Source organism: Alosa pseudoharengus, unplaced genomic scaffold, assembly GCF_046254945.1.
Source record: "Alosa pseudoharengus isolate Yale_2024_CS ecotype anadromous, Long Island Sound unplaced genomic scaffold, YU_APseudo_1.1 YU_APseudo_1.1_scf_20, whole genome shotgun sequence".
Classification (NCBI taxonomy): Eukaryota; Metazoa; Chordata; class Actinopteri; order Clupeiformes; family Clupeidae; genus Alosa; species Alosa pseudoharengus.
The window spans coordinates 22,231,084-22,250,514 of NW_027468664.1; the positions used below are offsets into that span (position 1 = coordinate 22,231,084).

Consider the following 19,431-nt stretch of genomic DNA (forward strand, 5'->3'; position numbering starts at 1 on the left):
CATTATGCAATGCTGAATGAGGAACAGAGGCCTGTTATTTCCCTTGCAATGTCACGTATCATCCACTAGGGGCGCAAATTGATCTAAAAAGAGTCTATACATGGAGCATCACCAGGGTTGTGGCTAGATGGGATACAGCTAACAACGGAAGTCACGTAACAGATAGTGAAATCTCCAGTGAAATCTCCATAGAAATAAACAGTATCAGGACAGGAAGTAACCTAACCCTAATCCTAACCCTAACCCTTAGCTGTATCCCTTCTAGACACCACCCATCACCAGCTGCGTGAAAATGTATACATATAATTAAGTCCATAAGCATACACAGATGTGATTTGATCACATATTTTGTATAACATTAATAACACTGATAACCTTGTTTGTCGAAAAGTTATTAGCAGTGATGATGTGCAGCTCTTCAGTGGCATGTTCTAATAATTTGTATACATTCCTCAGACCTACACTGTCCAAACCTGTATCTCTTAGTATTCTATTTAATGTAAATTACTATCTGTTCACTATTTGCATAAATAAGTGCTGCAATGTGAGACTGAGCTAAAGCTGGACAACTTAATGACTTACAAGCTCACTGACTTGGTCTTTAACTTTGTTATCTTTTACTGAATACAAAAAGAATTCCAATGTGATTGGGATACCCAAATAATTAGTATAAGCACAACTAATTGGACATATGTGACATATAGCCTAGCCTAATACCTGTTTAAATCAGGGCTCCGAACAGGGTGGAGCCTGGGTTGATGCTTGATTTGAAGGGATTAACCCGGGTTGTCTGTTTTGGGTCAAGGGTTGGGTTGGAAGAGGGTCAGCATCATTGGCTGCAAATGGTGCTCAGTCAGTTCTGATGCCTCTGTCACACTCACGGGTAAACAAAGATGCAATGGAATGTTTACGGATAGCCTATACTAGATTGGCGATGAACTAGGATCATGAATATACCATGTCTAACTAGACCAGACCCAGCTCTAGGTGTTGATACTGCTCTCCCATCAGTACCATCTCAAACCACTAGGGGCTCTCATCCTCCCATGTTGGAAACCCCAGCAAGACATCATGCTGTGAAATCCTACTAGAACAACCAAGGATAAAGGAGAAGGCATTTGACCCTGTCCAGACAGCTTGTGTGATTTAATATATTGAGAAAAGTCAGAAGCACATTTTGTTCATTCTAATAATACAAATGTAATGTTGGCATTACTGAGCATATGGAAAAAAGTTTGAAGCAGGTGTCTTGTGCAGTCTTGGGCTCCAAAAGTCAGAAAGCTAAAAGCTTTTCTTCAGTGGACATATACATTGTCATATTTTATATAACATATAAAACATAGCAAGTGCTCATATTTTTGGTCACGTGTTCAGGTTTCTCAGCTCTTGGTGCTCTCCCATCAGTACCCTATCAAACCACTAGGGGCTCTCACCCTCCAGTGTTTGAAACCCTGGCAGGACGTCATGTTGGAATGTGATGTCTTGTGAAATCAGCAAGGAAGAAGGAGAGAGGCATTTGACCCTGCCCAGACTGCTTGTGTGATTTAACATGTTGATAAAAGTCAGAAGCACATTCTGCTTATTCTAATAATGTAAATGTAAATAAATACATATCCAGTCAGCATGATGGAAGCCATTAGTCACTTTGGCTGGAGGATATTCAATTGAATTCATAACACTTTATGTGTCCGTGAGGGGCAATTTGCAAAGTCCCATAGAGTAGTATAAACATGGCACACAGATTTAAATATAAATATAATTATATGTAAATGTATATATATGCTGTAAAAATATAAATATGCTGTAAAGTGCATCCGTGCCTGCAGTATTAAATACATACATATTCAGTGAGCATGATAAAAGTGAAATGAGACACAAAAAACACAGAAGGAATACTCATGAATATCAAAAACCATAGCAGTGAAATATACCAAAATTATGATGCCATGGCAAACCAGTATGCTGAATAAGGTGGATATGATACCAGTTCAGTAGAGAGGCCAGTAACAGTCACTGGGTGCTGGGTAAGATGGTGCAACCAAAAGGAGAGTCTGAGTGTGTGAGAGAAGGTGCAGATAACAGTAGCAGGCAGATGGTCAGGGGTAGTTGAGAGTTGCGGAGTTGGACAGCCGTAACAAAGGTTGCCTACCTCCTCTGTGTTCTGCAGCATGGGCTATAGAGCCGTCGTCCAGTGGGAAGCCACTCAAAGACAGAGAGCAGCACATGCGAGGGGTCATGTAGAATCCTGCCAGCTAGCCTGATCATCTGCTGCTCACAGGAAGAAAGGGTTTAGGAAGGCCAATGATCTTGGAGCTGACCTTACCTGCATTTTGTAAGCACTTTTAATTTGAAAGGCTGATACTGATAGAATGGAAATAGCAGGTAAATGAGAATGTAATGGTGCCCTCAATAAAGGAATAATAAAAGATGTACAGTAAATATGTTCTTACTGACCCACAAAGGGTACTAAGGCCCTAAGAGGTTCTGTCGTTGCTGATATTTCCTGAGGATTTCCTCAGTATTGGAAGCGAATTTCAGAAAGTTATTGAAGATTATGCTCAGATACTCTTCCACTATCCCTACAGCAGGGGATCCTCATTTGGGGCCTGAGCTCCATTTGTTTTGGCCTTAGTCGTTAGTCCTAAACTCATGTCAGCCACTGGGAATTTCTGTCCAAAGCTTTTTAATGCTTAGCTGCAGTTCATGATGTGACCACAGTTTTACATGTAGCAATAGGGGGGCGCTGTGTAGCTGCTGACAGCAGAGATCACCAGGCCCATGACACGAGTGAGTATCTGGGGTCACCATGGTGCGTTGTCTGAGGCAGTGATATATTGACAAAAATATGCTGCATTTCAATTTAATGTAGTAACATAGCATGGTCTTATTTATGGCCCACTGTCCTACAGATTCATTTGTTGCCCCTGATCAAAAGGCACCATGTTTCAGCACCACGGACAGTGACCGATGGCCTTGGTCTGTAAATACGGACCGGGGAAACAAAAAGACGCAAGGATGGCAAAGAAAGAGGAAAGGTCCTGTCTGGAAGATGATTAGCAGATGGTTATTTAACGGATATTAACCACTGTAATTTGTGATAACAACTAAAGTGAGCCAGTGTATCCTAAAACACAGATTTATTTAATGGGAACGTTACAAGCTTTTGATAATATTCAACAATCAAACTCCAGCGAGAATGAGTAAGATAAACTAGTTGTAGGCATGCACAAATCAGTTGCTACCAGCTAGAGAAAAGCCACATTTACCATTGCGACTCTCGAACAGCATGGTGGTATGCTATTTCATCCAGACAGAAAATATCAGCGTGACACTTTCAAGCTCGTTGTAGCTGTTTTATAATGATGTTTGCATGCCATAGACTAGCGTTTCTCAACGGGGCCTGGGGAGCGTTTGTACAACCTAAGGGGGTGCTGGGAATGTTGTGGGAGAGAGTTCACCTTCTCTCACTTCCCATCTTGTCCCCACGTCCCATCTTGTCGAGCAGGGATTCAGCCAATGTGCACATGCAGTCAAAATATCGCAACCGCCTAAACCTGATCAGCTCTGGTGCTCTTAGATTGAAATTGACCTTTCAATGTCCAGACGTCAAGACGCTGGCAGCGAGCCATCAACCACAGGGCTCTCATTCATTTTTTTTTCATAGCCCGTTTTCTGCTCGCTGTTGTTCTGCAGCTGCTCTGAGCGTAGTGTAAGCGGGTGTGTTACGATAATAGTTGCTGTGGATGAGGGCGTGGCCCAGTCCTGTGAGCTGGGGTGTTGGGGTGGATGCAGCAGCACACCTGTGCTGCATTTGTTAATGAGGAATGGGATAAATGGCTAATGTCTTTGTTGAACAAGAGAGAGGGACAGCGGACTGCTGAGTTCAGAACCAACGGCTGCCGTGCTGGGACGTGGGCAATCTTGCCTGGTTGACTAATCATTCGGGGTAAGTGCCATCACTGGCGCCTTAATGCAGGGGCTTACCTGGGCTTCAGCTACAGGGGCCTCGACCAATGAGGGGCTTTCTAATAATAATAATGATAATCAATAATAATAAACGGCCGTGTCTGTATTCGCGGCGTCATTAGCCTACTCTGGAGCTAGCCTAAATAATTGAGCACATCGCACTGCTCTACAATGACATCCATGCAGAGGCCCCTTTGTCTTCTCCAATTATAAAGTGTAACAAAATGTAACAAAACTTAATAAATCCCAATGTTACAGAAGAACGAGCGACCCTTGTTACAGAAGAAGTACCAAGCCTGTTGAGTTACCGCCGGACCGCTGAGCTCATTCTGTGACTTAGGACAAAGGTAAGGGTTATGGTGGTATGGGGCAGCCGTGTCCTACTGGTTAGCGCTTCGAACCTGTAACCGGAGGGTTGCCGGTCCGAACCCCGACCAGTAGGATTAGTGCTTCACCTCACTATGTGTACACTGTGTGCTGTGTGTGTTTCATTAATTCACAGATTGGGATAAAAGAGTATATATACTTATACTTACTGTATACTGTATTCTTTCACACAAACATATGGGTATTTGTGGGCATTTAGGGCATTTGTTTTTGGGAGGTAACCAGGTACGCCATGCTGTTGGAGGTGCAAACAAACACTGTATCTCCATTTAGGTCACATAGGAGCTGGCTCAAGGGTTATACAAGTATTTTGTGTGTTTAGTTGTATAATGAAAGCACAGTTTTGTGTTCACTTCTGGCTCCTTGGCTATCATTTTGGTAACTATAACAGGCTATTTACGTCTTTATAACTAAACATATCAGAGGTGTCAAATGTTGAGATACTCTAGTCTAGATTTTTTAAATGTTAATCACTCCTATTGTAAGGCCTGACTCGCTGCGGCATTCGGGACAGCAACAGACACGCCCACTCCAGTCTTGCACGGCCTCCCCAGAGTTTTGTATTGTTTGTATGAACTCTACTAAGCCGTGTTTGTAGTTATTCATTGAGAGTTACCTGTTTATCTTTTCCAGTTTAAACCTTGCCTGTCTGTTTTGACCACGCCTTTTGGATTACGTTTTGGATTGTTTCGCCTGTCTTTGGATTTCCCTGTGTACTGACCTTGGCTTGCTGTCGGCTACTCTTTGGATTGTGGACTTGTACCTTCGCTAAGTAAACAGAACCAAACTGCACTTGAGTCTGAGACTTTATTTATCATCACAGAATACCTCACCGAAGAAATGACAGACTCAGCAGGAACTCAGCAGGAAGCATCAAGTGCGGACCGAATGTTACAGGAGCTTGTGGATCTGATGCGGGCTAATCTCCGACCACCTGGACCTCCTTCACCTGTAAGTCCAAGCCATCCATCACCCGCAGTGATTGCCTTGCCTGAGAAATATGACGGGAATCCAAATAAATGCAAGGGTTTTTTGATGCAATGTTCTCTGTATCTCACCCATTATCGGGTCCGATTCCCTTCGGAATCCGACAAGATTCATTTTGTAATTTCGCTTTTTTCTGGGAAAGCACTTGAATGGGCCACTGCATTGTGGCACCAGGATCATGACGCTTTGACATCCGAGAGTGGGTTTCATGCCCTCATCAAGGAGGTATTTGATCGCCCCGCAGCTGGCAGAGACGTTGGCAATTTATTATGTGAGCTTCGTCAAGGAGGACGTTCCGCCGCGGATTATGCTGTAGAGTTCAGGACGCTGGCTGCAAGCAGCGGATGGGATGAAGTAGCATTACTGACCATATATCGTCGGGGGTCTGCTTGCAACCCAGAGTTGCAAGCAGAATTAGCCTGTCGTGCTGATGTGCGTAATCTGGATCGCTACATACGAATGTCCATCTCCATTGACAATTTGCTGCGCGAACGAAGGCCTTTTGGAGCATCTGTATTTTCTGCTCTGTCCACTCCTGAGCCTGAGCCTCTCCCTCCTCCGGAGCCGATGCAACTGGGCCGAACACCGTTATCCCGGGAGGAGCGACAACGACGCTTACAGCAGCGTTTATGTTTTGTGATGTCACGAGAGGCTGCGTTCTGGAGGGCCGCTACGTTCCCCTGAGATGGCTGCAGTCACGGACAGCTTTGGCTCCATCTGCTGGGGGAGTTGGAAACTCCACCCCTCAAACACACGATATCCCAACACACCTGAGACCGATCAGGGCCTGATGAGCTGAAGGGGGGAGGGATTTGAGAGACAAGCTCAAGTTGTGCTCTCAGAGGAGCTACAGACGGTCGAAGTGGCACTTTCTACCTGAAGACTGGAATACTTACCTGAAGACTGGAATACTTACCTGAAGACTGGAATACTTACCTGAAGACTGGAATACTTACCACCGGATTGGCCACGGGCTGCAGTGCTGTCTAAAGTAAGGCTGAAGACTAGTTTTCACAAAGAGATTTACCTGAGGGAATCGGGACTATGACTTTTCGTTTGAAGAGACCTTGTTTAAGTTTTGACGGTTGAACGATCAACCTTATCCTTAGTTACCTTTTTGTTAATTCCCCAGAACTTGATTAAAAACCTTCGTTATACCCTAAATTTGTGTCCTTGCACTGCTGAACTGTCCCGCCAAGAGCCGTGTAGCCTCTCATGATATCACATATGGTGGAGAATGCGGGCACAGTTCAAACGTGAATAGTGCATGTCAGAGGAGGACACTGAACATCTGATATCCCAATTTTCTAAATTGGCCGTAGACCTCCCGCCAAACAAAATGGAGGCCATTTTGAAAGCCCTGGTGGCTGGCCAGCAAGCCCAGACGCAAGCGAACGTGGCTCTCTTGGAGGAGCAAAAGAGAGCCAACCTCCTGAAGTCAGAGGAACTGCAATTGCAGAGACAGTTGGCCGTTCGTAATGTCCGCCCAATAAGGGCGAGTGATTTTATAACCAAAATGGGGGCCACAGATGACGTTGAGGCGTACCTGCACGCCTTTGAAGCTACAGCCACGAGGGAAGCGTGGCCCAAGGTACAGTGGGTTGGACTGTTAGCCCCCTTTCTGTCGGGGGAATCGCTGAATGCCGTCCGGGACCTGGCCTCTGACAGGGCGACTGACTACGATGCACTGAAGGCGGAGATCCTCAGCAGAGGTGGACTCACCAAGTTTGGCATGGCCCAGCGGTTCCACAGCTGGACCTTCCAACCAGACCAGCCCCCTCGTGCACAGATGCATGAACTTGTCCGGATCACGAGGAAATGGCTGGACCCGGAGAAGAGTACGACAGCTGCAGTAGTGGAGGCCGTGGTGGTGGACAAATACTTACGGGCCCTGCCTTATGAGGCGAAACGGCTCATTAGTCAACAGGCCTTGACGACAGCGGACCTAACCGTGGAAGCCGTGGAAAGGTACCAAGCCACAGCAGAGATGCTTCTGGCTTCCAGGAAGGAGCCCCAGAGTGCGTCCCCGCCACAGACGGGAGGAGCCCGTCCAAAGAACCCCAAGGGATCCAATCCAGCCACTTCAGGAGCTGTCCAGGCTCCAGGGGGAGCCCGAAACCAGCCGGCACCAGGAAGAAGACACCGGGAGAGTGAAACCCGCCAGTGTTACCGGTGTGGGGAGATGGGACACATCTCCTGGCAGTGTGGGAAACCAGCGGATGAGCCTATGCCCACTGCTGAGTCCTCCAGCTCACCACCCGCCCACCTTTTTGCTTCGCTCGTGGGAGTCGTAGATGGCGCCCAAGAACGACCCCCCACCTGCCCGATGACGGTGAATCACCAGGATGTGGAGGCTCTGCTAGATTCCGGTAGCCGGGTCACCCTGGTGCATAAGGATCTGGTGGATTCATCGTATCTGACCCCAGGGAAAATCCTCCCGGTCTCCTGTGTCCATGGAGACACCAGAGACTACCCCACCACTGAACTCGCGATGACCACCACCAGGGGAACCATCCTCACGACAGCGGGTGTGGTTGATTCCCTACCCGTTCCTGTCCTAATTGGGCGAGACTGCCCAGCCTTTCACCAACTGTGGAGGGAGACTCAGGAGAGGCTGACCCGAGTACCTCGGAAGCGGAGAGGTAAGACGTATCCGGAGAACACGCAAATACAACCCTCAGAACCATTAACTCCAGCCTGTGCTCTTGCAGGGATGGCAGGTGCCCAGGCTGACTCAGAGACTGGTCCAGACACGGAGGAAGAGAACATGGTCCCAGGAAGTGCTCCAATCTCCAGCGAGGAAGACGTCCATGGCACCAAAGAGCTTCCCCCTCTCACAGGCCAGTATGGTACAGCCCAGTTACAGGATCCCACTCTTACAAATGCTTTGAAGAATGTGCAGGTGATAGAGGGAGTGGTGCTAGGGGATAGGACAAGCCCTACCTACCCCCATTTTGCAGTAAACCGGGGGTTAGTGTATCAGGTGGTACAGAAAGATGGTGAGGTGCATGAACAGCTCCTTGTACCACAGCCCCACCGGGCCACCGTACTCAACCTAGCACACACCCACCCGCTAGGGGCCCACCTAGGGGTGGAGAAAACGAAAGAAAGGATCTTGCGACGCTTCTTTTGGCCAGGGGTGCACAAAGAGATAGAGAACTATTGTCGTGGTTGCCCTGAGTGTCAGCGGGTGGCGCCAAAGCCCACATATAGAAACCCGCTCATTCCCTTGCCCATTATCGAGACCCCGTTTGAGAGAATTGGACTGGACATCGTTGGGCCCTTACCGAAGAGTTCCAGGGGACATCAGTACATTCTGGTCATCCTGGACTATGCAACCCGATATCCGGAGGCCATCCCGCTGAGGAAGGCTACGTCCAAACAGATCGCCAAGGAGTTGTTCCTTCTGTCAACTAGTCTGGGGCTCCCGAAGGAGATATTGACAGACCAAGGGAGTCCATTCATGTCCAAAGTTATGAAAGAACTCTGTACTCTGCTGAAAATCAAACAGCTGAGAACGTCGGTCTACCACCCCCAGACAGACGGGCTCGTCGAACGTTTTAACAAAACCCTAAAATCCATGCTGTGGAAGGCGATCGGGGAAGATGGGCGCAACTGGGATCAGCTGCTAACGTACCTACTGTTTGCGGTGAGAGAGGTACCTCAATCGTCTACTGGTTTTTCACCCTTTGAGCTCTTGCTGTCTTACAGACCCCGAGGACTGCTGGACATCGCCAAGGAGGCCTGGGAGGAGCAACTGTGCCGACAGCGGACCCTGATCGAGCATGTCGGGGCCATGAGAGAGAGAATGAAGGCTGTCTATCCCATGATGCGTGAACACATGGAGACTGCACAACGGCAACAACAAGCCTCCTACAATAGATCTGCTCAACCCAGAGAGTTTAAGCCCGGGGACCGAGTGCTGGTCCTGGTGCCAACCGTGGAGTGCAAATTCCTGGCAACCTGGCAGGGGCCATATGAGGTCATTGAACGGGTGGGAGAGGTAAACTACAAGGTGAGGCAACCGGATAAAAGAAAGCCTGAGCAGATTTACCATGTTAACCTGTTGAAGAAGTGGCACGCCAGGGAGGCGTTGTTCAGTTGTCTACCCCCCACAGGGACCAAGGAACCAGGGAGAGAAGAGGTTCAGGTGGGTCCAAGCCCAGGAAGTAAGGAAGATGCTGGAGCTGGGGGTGATCGAAGAGTCCCAAAGTGCCTGGGCAAGTCCCATTGTACTGGTTCCCAAACCAGACGGGTCGGTACGATTTTGCAATGACTATCGGAAATTAAATGAAGTGTCCGAGTTTGATGCATACCCCATGCCTCGGGTGGATGACTTGATAGACTCCTTGGGGCATGCTCGCTTCATAACCACCCTTGACCTCACCAAAGGCTACTGGCAGGTGGCCCTGACCACGGCGTCGAAGGTGAAGACGGCCTTTGCCACACCAGGGGGGCTCTACCAGTATACCCGGCTCCCGTTTGGTCTCCACGGAGCGCCTGCCACGTTCCAGCGTTTGCTGGACCGCGTCCTCACACCCCACGTACGCTGCAGCATACTTGGACGATGTAGTCATCCAAAGTCCCGATTGGGCCAGCCACTTGCCCCGGGTACAGGCTGTGATTGATTCACTCGGGGAAGCAGGGCTCACGGCAAACCCAAAAAAGTGTAGGCTGGCCTTCAGCGAGACGAACTACCTGGGGTACACCATTGGGCGGGGGTTGGTCAAGCCTCAGGAAGCCAAGTTGCGGGCCATACAGGACTGGCCACGGCCCATCACCAAAAAACAGGTGAGGTCATTTTTGGGCCTAGCCGGCTACTACAGACGGTTTATTACGGATTTTGCTACCATTGCTGCACCTCTAACAGAGCTGACAACCAAACGCCACTCACAAATGGTGAGGAGGACTCCCGAGGCGGAGGCGGCCTTCGTCGACCTGAAGCAAGTCCTGTGTTCCAGTCCGATCCTGGTGGCGCCGGACTTCAAGAAGGACTTCATTGTCCAGGCGGACGCTTCGGAGGTGGGTCTGGGTGCTGTACTCGCCCAGGCACATGACGGTGAGGAACATCCCGTTCTCTACCTCAGCAGGAAGCTACTTCCAAGGGAGAAGAACTATTCCACTGTGGAAAAGGAATGCCTCGCTGTGACCTGGGCCCTGGAATCCCTGCGGTTCTACCTCCTGGGACGACGGTTCACGGTGGTGTCAGATCATGCCCCTCTACAGTGGATGGCCAGGAACCGGGAGACTAACAGTAGGATTACCAGATGGTTTTTAAGCTTGCAAGCATTTAACTTTTCTGTTGTTCACAGGGCGGGCAAGCGCCACGGCAATGCGGATGCCCTGTCCCGGCGCGACGCCTTCTTCGCCTCCTTCACCCCGACGAGGACGTCGGTCTCGAGGGGGGGATGTGTGATGTCACGAGAGGCTGCGTTCTGGAGGGCCGCTACGTTCCCCTGAGATGGCTGCAGTCACGGACAGCTTTGGCTCCATCTGCTGGGGGAGTTGGAAACTCCACCCCTCAAACACACGATATCCCAACACACCTGAGACCGATCAGGGCCTGATGAGCTGAAGGGCTTTTTAAGGCCCAGAGACACAGTTGGTGTTAGAGTGGGATTTGAGAGACAAGCTCAAGTTGTGCTCTCAGAGGAGCTACAGAAGGTCGAAGTGGCACTTTCTACCTGAAGACTGGAATACTTACCTGAAGACTGGAATACTTACCTGAAGACTGGAATACTTACCTGAAGACTGGAATACTTACCACCGGATTGGCCACGGGCTGCAGTGCTTGTACTGTGGAGAGGCAGGACATCAACTTCGAAACTGCCCTACACGTCCCAAGAACCCCTCAGCTGTCAGCACAGGGGTAAGAGTGACTGTTTTGCATAATGTATCACATCAGCAGTTAACTCTACCTACTCAACTGTTTTACCTTAACAATGTTGTGTCTGTTCCAGCGTTGATTGATTCAGGGGCAGCTGGTAATTTCATCGATGCCACACTGGCTGCTAATTTAAGAATTCCGTTGCAGTGTGTCAATCCACCGCTTACGGTAAATGCGCTGGATGGACGGCCTATGGGCACTGGACGAGTCACGCACCAGACTGTACCTCTGACGTTGCAGGTTGGTGCTTTTCACCAAGAACAATTGCAACTCCTGGTTATTAATTCTCCCCATGACCAGTTAGTGCTGGGGTATCCCTGGCTACAGCTCCATGACCCTGTTATATCTTGGAGGGATGGTGAATTAAAATCTTGGAGTCCACTATGTTTTGCCTCTTGTCTCGTTATTCCCAGCCGATCTACATCTATTGAAAGTCCTTCTGAGGCTGTGCCTATCGCTGCAACGGTACCATCTGAGTATCACACTTTCTCTGATGTTTTTTCTAAATCTAAAGCAACTGAATTACCACCACATAGGCTATGGGATTGTGCTATCAATTTGTTACCTGGGGCTCCACTACCTCGTAGCCGTGTATACCCTTTGTCTCTTCCAGAAACTGAGGCCATGGAGAAGTATGTGGATGAGGCCTTGAGTCAAGGTTTCATCAGACCGTCTACTTCTCCTGCCGCATCCGGATTCTTCTTTGTTAAGAAGAAAGATGGAGGCCTCCGTCCTTGTATCGACTACAGGGCACTCAACGACGGCACAGTAAAATTCCGCTATCCTCTGCCTTTGATCCCTGCTGCTTTAGAACAAATGCGCAAGGCCACAATTTTTTCTAAACTCTATCTTCGCAGTGCTTATAATCTAATCAGAATTCGTGAGGGCGACGAATGGAAAACGGCTTTTGTTACCACCAGGGGGCACTATGAATACACAGTAATGCCCTATGGGCTTACTAACGCTCCCGCCGTTTTTCAGTCCTTCATGAATGACATTTTTAGAGAGTTTTTGGGACAGTTTTTAGTCGTGTTTATTGATGATTTGTTGATTTATTCCTCTGATCCAGTAGAGCACGTTCAACATGTCCAAAAGGTTCTCCAGCGCCTCAGAGAGCATCAACTGTTTGCGAAGGCCGAGAAATGTGAGTTTCACCAGAGGACCATTGCTTTTCTTGGGTATGTCCTTGGACCAGAAGGGGTGATGATGGATGACCACAAGGTGGCGGCAGTACAGACGTGGTCTGTACCGAGAACGGTGAGGGATCTCCAGAGCTTTCTTGGATTTGCCAATTTTTATAGGCGGTTCATTAGGGGTTTCAGCTCGTTAGCAGCCCCTCTCACGGCTCTCGTCAGGAAAGGAAAGGGGGTTTTGACGTGGAATGAGGGAGCTCAGAGGGCGTTTGACAAATTAAAAACACTGTTTTGTTCGGCTCCCATACTGAAACAACCTGATCCCTCACTCCCATTTACGGTTGAGGTTGATGCTTCTGAGGTTGGGGTGGGCGCTATCCTATCTCAAAGGCATGGCAATCCTGCAAAGCTGTTCCCTTGTGCTTACTTTTCCCATAAGTTGTCTCCCACAGAAAGGAACTATGATGTCGGTGATCGGGAACTACTTGCAGTGAAATTGGCTCTGGAGGAGTGGCAACACTGGCTGGAGGGGGCAGTGCACCCTTTTGTGGTGTTGACGGATCATCGGAACCTGGAATACATCCGTGAGGCTAAGAGACTCAACTCCAGACAAGCAAGATGGGCTTTGTTTTTTACCCGGTTTGATTTTTCTATCACCTTTCGCCCAGGTTCAAAGAACGGGAAGGCGGACGCCCTGTCCAGGCAGTTCAGTCCACCTGTACGCTCGACCCCAGAGCCGATCGTAAAACCATCCTGCATTGTGGCTCCTGTGCGATGGGAGATCGAGGACCAAATACGAGAGGCCCTTCGAAGGGAACCAGCACCACCCGAGACCCCGACTCAAAAGGTATTTGTGCCTGCTACTATGAGACCGCAATTAATACAATGGGTACACTCCTCCCTCAGCTCAGGTCATCCAGGAATCACCCGGACAACTGAGCTGATTTCACGACGATACTGGTGGCGTTCTCTAAAGGATGATGTCCGGGACTATATATTGTCCAGTCCTGTCTGTGCTCAATCTAAAGCTTCACGAGACCTCCGTAAAGGTATGTTGGAGCCTCTCCTGGTATCACATCGTCCTTGGTCTCATATCGGTGTGGACTTTGTAACTGACCTCCATCTGTCCAATGGTTTTACCACCGTCCTGGTGATTGTTGATCGCTTCTCTAAAATGTGCCGGTTAATCCCTTTGCCTGGTTTACCCAGCGCCATGGAAATGGCGGAGTGTCTGTTTAATCATGTTTTCAGGTTTTTGGGGATTCCGGAGGATATTGTCTCCGATCGGGGGCCCCAATTTACTTCCCGAGTATGGAGGGCTTTTTGCCAGCGTCTACAAATCTCCGTCAGTTTGTCGTCGGGTTACCACCCACAATCTAATGGTCAGACGGAAAGACTGAATCAGGAACTGGGGAGGTATCTAAGACAATACAGTCAAAACAATCAGAAGGACTGGTGGCGCTATCTGGGTTGGGCTGAGTATGCTCAAAATTCATTGTGTCATACATCCCTACGTTTAACACCATTTCAGTGCATCTTAGGATACCAGCCGCCACTGTTTCCTTGGGAGGTGTCTTCTTCTGATGTTCCGGCAGTAGGGGACTGGTTCAATCGCTGTGGGAGAGTCTGGGAGTATGCGCATGTGCATCTTCAGAGAGCTATCCAGTCCCAGAAGCGGTTTGCAGACAGACGACGTCGCCCTCATCAGGAGTTCCGGGCTGGACAACGAGTGTGGCTGTCCACGCGAGATATCAGACTCCGTCTCCCCTGTCACAAGCTAAGTCCCAGATATATTGGTCCTTTTAAAATCATTAAACGTATTAACCCGGTCTCTTATCGTCTCCAGCTCCCCAAGAGATATCGGATATCTCCGACCTTCCATGTCTCTCTCCTCAAGCCCGTCCATTACAGTCCCATGAATCCACCGGCAGTGACCCCTGTGAACGCTCCGGCACCTTTGGACATAGGTGGTGAACCGGCGTATGCGGTGAAGACCCTTCTGGATTCTCGGCGGCGGAGGGGCCGTTTACAGTACCTTGTGGACTGGGAGGGGTATGGCCCGGAGGAGCAGTCCTGGATCCCGGCACGGGACGTTCTGTGCCCATCTCTCATTGGAGAGTTCCATCGCACCCATCCAGATTGCCCCGCACCTCGTCAACGTGGTCGTCCGTCAACTAGAGGGTCGTCTGGAGCCGCCCGTAGAGGGGGGGATACTGTAAGGCCTGACTCGCTGCGGCATTCGGGACAGCAACAGACACGCCCACTCCAGTCTTGCACGGCCTCCTTAGAGTTTTGACACCTGTGACTGATATCCAATTAGTAGACTTGCTCTATAAAAGGACTTTGTATCTGTTGCCTCGATGTGAGGTATTGTTTGTATGAACTCTACTAAGCCGTGTTTGTAGTTATTCATTGAGAGTTACCTGTTTAGCCTTTTCCAGTTTAGACCTTGCCTGTCTGTTTTGACAACGCCTTTTGGATTACGTTTTGGATTGTTTCGCCTGTCTTTGGATTTCCCTGTGTACTGACCTTGGCTTGCTGTCGGCTACTCTTTGGATTGTGGACTTGTACCTTCACTAAGTAAACAGAACCAAACTGCACTTGAGTCTGAGACTTTATTTATCATCACACCTATGATGTATTGCTATTGTCTATCCAAAGTAAAGTGCCTGTTTGGAAGTTAACTGATGGTCACATCAACCAAAAGTCCGATATTGTTTGTACCTCCAAGTGGTCTGTGACAAAAGTTTGTGTGAAAGAATAAGTAGAACATCATCTAATGTAAATTCAACATGTATGTTGCTTAAACACAATGCACACTCACTTAAGACCGCTGCTGCTAGCAAAACATAATCATATATCTTTGTTTATTTATTCTTTTTTGTTTCCTATATCATACTGAGACATCATGAATCCATTACACACTGAATGTGCTGCTGTTCCCTTTGAAACCCTTCAAAAAAATAGTTTAAAAATAACATTTTGTCTTTATGGCTCTTTGTCGGCTATTATTTTATGGTGATTTTGCCCAATTCCATTTACTTCTTCAGCATGCACATTCAGGGGAATCTGGGCCGCTTTATGATGCTGAATTGCAAAGCCTTATATGGGATTTCCTGACCAAAGTAGATGGACTCTGGCAAGCACCTGATTTAGAGCAGGTTGGTATTTGCAGAATATAGCTAAAATGAAATATCACCAGAATTCCCCTTTCATTTCTTTTATTCCATCATGAAGTAGTATGGTTGGACCATATATGACTGGACCATACATCTCTGCTTTTTTTTTAACTGATGGACAAACAGCATCTTGGCTAGGTGCTGTCCCTTCTGCTGTGGACATCTGCAGCCTCTTGATAATCCAGAAGGTTTGAGGAATCTGCTTCAGTGTAATAACCAGTGTAAGCCTAGCACTAGTAGTATGCATGGTAAGTCTGTGTCTGATGACATCGATCTACACACACAAACAAACTGGTAATTGAAAGTCATAGAACAGGTTTATACCTTTACCTTGACCCATGTTATTTTATATTTTATAGATTCTTTAGATGGCCCTCCATCAGAAACACCAATTCCCAATGAAACAGCCTTCCTTGACCAAGAACAAGACACGCCGTCTGTCCATAGTCATACTAGAAGTTCTCATACCGTGTATTTGGAAGCTGTAGCTGCCATATCAACCCCTCCTTTGGCTGAAGATAGTCATGAAAATTATAATGATGACAATTATGACAACAATGACGGTGACAGTGACACACACAGTAATCCAACCATAGCACAAATTCAGTGTTCTGTGGGACCTGCACGTGTTACAAATGGAGAGAAGGCTTCAATGGATGAGGACAGGCAGACGATGGAGAGGGAGACGTCTAGCCCCGACAGCCCATGTGAAGAAGCAGGCAGAGTGCAGCAGACAGACCTCTTCTTGCGTCATCTGGCTGATTGCACGAGGGTCTGAGAACAAGTGTCTAAGCATGAGGAAGTATTGCAGAGAAATGCTGTAAATAACGACACAAAGATCCTGTGCTACTTCCGGGTTCCGCCATTGTCCACTCCTCCCCTTGTGTAATGCAAGGTCACTCCGCTAAAACTGTTCGCAAGAAGGCGAGTACAGTTAACATTGTGGAATGGGTCTCCCAAATAATGGACAAGGGCGTCTCTCTTCCGGTTCTGCCCCCTCTGCCTCCTGGTTCCAGTGTTAAGAAGGTTAAGCTCAATCGTACAGGCCACCAAGCGCACAAAAGTAATTCCAAAACAGCGCGTGCACTTAGTGCTGAAGAGAGACAAGAAAGAGGTGAAGGTTACCCGGCACACTAAGAAGATTACAGAACCGTACATGTGCTCAGAGAGCGCAGTCACAAGAATGTGTGTCCAATTGAGTGCTCAGCGTCCTGCCATTCCCCATTCCCCTTATGAAAGGAACCTGATGTCTTTTGTCGAAGACATTTTTTTTTAATGTTTGAAACGCAGACTGTGGAGCTATATTTTCAGATATGTATATTAAAGTATTTGACTTGAAGCAAATATTACCATTGATTAGTGCCATCAATTAGCCTCCCCTACTAATGCATTCACACCTGCTCTGCAGTATGTACTTGCTAAATTCATATTTCTCCTCATTCTTTCTCAAGCATATCTCTGAATTTTATATCATTCATAATAAATCTGTCGTTTTGTCTCTATATTCTGATTGGGGAAAAACAAAAACAACTTATCCATACCAGAACTGTCCCGTTTTGCTCCCATAGAAACTAACTGCGTTGCTCTATCTTGTTAGCAATCAAAGATCTTTGTTAAAGGTGTGGGCAGAGCCTCTCTCTAGGGCTCTGGGTGTGGGTTTTTGAACATTCTAACATAAGATTCCATTCTGCTACAATTGAGTCCCGAAGTGTGACGTAGCGTTTCCATGACGGCAGAATCACTGGATCTAAACAAACTTTCGAAGTGGCATAAATAGCATTGAATGTAGACATGTGGCATCATTTCTAGCTAATAAAAATAAATATATCCATTTAAACGTGGTTTACCTGCTAGGCAGCAGCTTAGCCACATAACACGGATTCCCTGGCAGGTGTAATAGAAAGAAACAAAATTCCAGTGGATATTTCACGTCTTCTCAAAGACTGGCGGCTGTTAAGAGCGACGTTTTTTGCCAAAAAAATAAAGCCAAAACACGTCCGTGAATTTAAGGATTTTAACCGCATGCTGTGAAGTTACATACAAGGATACAAGGATACAAGGAAGTTTATTGTCACATGCATATAGTTACTGGAAGTAAGAAATGCAGTGAAATTAAGTATGGTGTCAGCCTATTTGTGCATTTATGGGGGGGAAAAAAGTGCAGTAGAAGAGGGGTTTAGTAGATTAAGTGGCAAGGGCTGCATAAGAAAGGTGGGGGAGGATTGCGATTGGGGGGGGAGGGGCACCAACAAGGAGCACCCAAGAGCAACAGGGGCAAGGAAAAACTCCCTTACCGAGGAAGAAACCTTGGGCATATCCACGGCTCAAGGGGCTAACCCAACTGCCAAGGGTCTTGGTGTGTGTGTTGGGGGGATGACAAGGGAGATGGGATAGTGTGCTGTGTATGTGGGGAGAGGGCAGTGTGCAATATGTGTGTTGGAGAAGCTTCCTCATGAGACAATGTGCTGTGTATTGGGGGGCGGGGGCAGTGTGCTGTAAGTATGTTGGGGATGTGTGTTGGAGAAGCTTCCTGATGAAATAATGTGCTGTGTATATAGGGGAGAGGGGGGGGGGGGGCAGTGTACTGCAAGTATGATGTATGTGAGTGATGACAGTGAAGATGTGTGTGTGGGCGGGAGGGGAGTGGAGCAGTGACTGTGTGTGTGTGTGTGTAGTGTGTGTGTGGGTAGGTGGGGGCAGTATGCTGTAAGTATGTAGAGGATGTGTGTTGGAGAAGATCCTGAAGACAATGTGCTGTGTATGTGGGGGGGGGGGGGGGTCTCTTTTACGGAGGAAACCCATGCTAAAATAAAACTCTGTAGTCAGGAATTTGATCGTGTTGGTATGAATATATGTTGTAGTATGTGATTCCTAAAGTGTACAAAAAATATACTAACGTCTTAGAAACGTTGTAAAACTATTGAAATAGATTAAGAAAGCCACCGCTATGGTGATTTCTAATGGTAGATTGATTTGTTTAGATCCAGTGAAATTGCTGCCTTGGCAACGCTGCGTCATGGCTTCGGGACTCTATTCAAGGTTCTAAAATTCTATGATTCCTTATATTAGAATTTTATTTCCCAACAGTCCACACCCTTATTATATACAGTATTTATATATATATATATATATATATATATGGGAGCTTCTCCTGGCCTCTGATGATACCAGTAAAGTCAGTCTCCACTACATCCCTGTACACAGAACTACTGACTTCACCCACAACTGCCACGACTGTAGTCTCAGTCACAGGGTACCCATTTCCAGATCCAGGGGATTAGATACATTTGACTATTACACATTGTCCCTGCAGACCAAACTGTTTTTACCTCATTATGACAAATCCGGGACAAAAACAGTTCAAAGTTTTTGAATATTTTTTTTTTTATTATGATTATGTTCTATAAAAATAGAAATGAATGCTGTCCTCATGCCCCCAAAAGCAAGCCGTAGGCGACGGTGGCAAGGAAAAACTCCCAGCTGGAAGAAACCTTGGGAGGACCCAGGCTTTTGGGGGAACCCATCCTCCTTGGGCTGGTGCTGGGACAGCAGATGGATGGAGCGATGTTCGAGAGGAGCTGAAACAGGAAAAGTCAGGTTCTTAACTAGCTTTACAGCACCAATAATGTCATAATAAACGCTCATCGCATTCACTTCATCTTTACACTTGCTACCTTTTAGTTGAGAGAGTTCCCGCTGGGGCTGAAGGATCTGTCTCCACTGCAATCTCTCCCTGGCTGCCATGCCATGTTGTATGATACTCATGGTTGTGTGGTCGGGATACATATCGAGTGAACCTACATGGAGAGAATGCAAGGTACCTTTAAAAGTCTACTTTGTGTAGTGTTTTGTTTTTCAGACAGAAGCCAATCCAATGATTAGCATAGCCATC

General features: G+C 47.6%; 1 protein-coding gene across 6 annotated transcripts in view; it reads right to left on the bottom strand.

Annotated features, from left to right (window-relative positions):
• Nucleotides 1–19,431, bottom strand: part of LOC143136259 (scavenger receptor cysteine-rich type 1 protein M130-like) — a 46,666-nt gene that overhangs the window by 26,994 nt on the left and 241 nt on the right. For all 6 annotated transcript variants that reach the window (XR_012989284.1, XM_076296864.1, XM_076296862.1 and 3 more), the window contains exon 2: nucleotides 19,214–19,336. Coding sequence is in view for 5 of the 6 variants with exons in the window: in XM_076296864.1 (XP_076152979.1) it covers nucleotides 19,214–19,325 (112 nt within the window). In the remaining variant the exon portion in view is untranslated. The remainder of the gene's footprint in view (nucleotides 1–19,213; nucleotides 19,337–19,431) is intronic.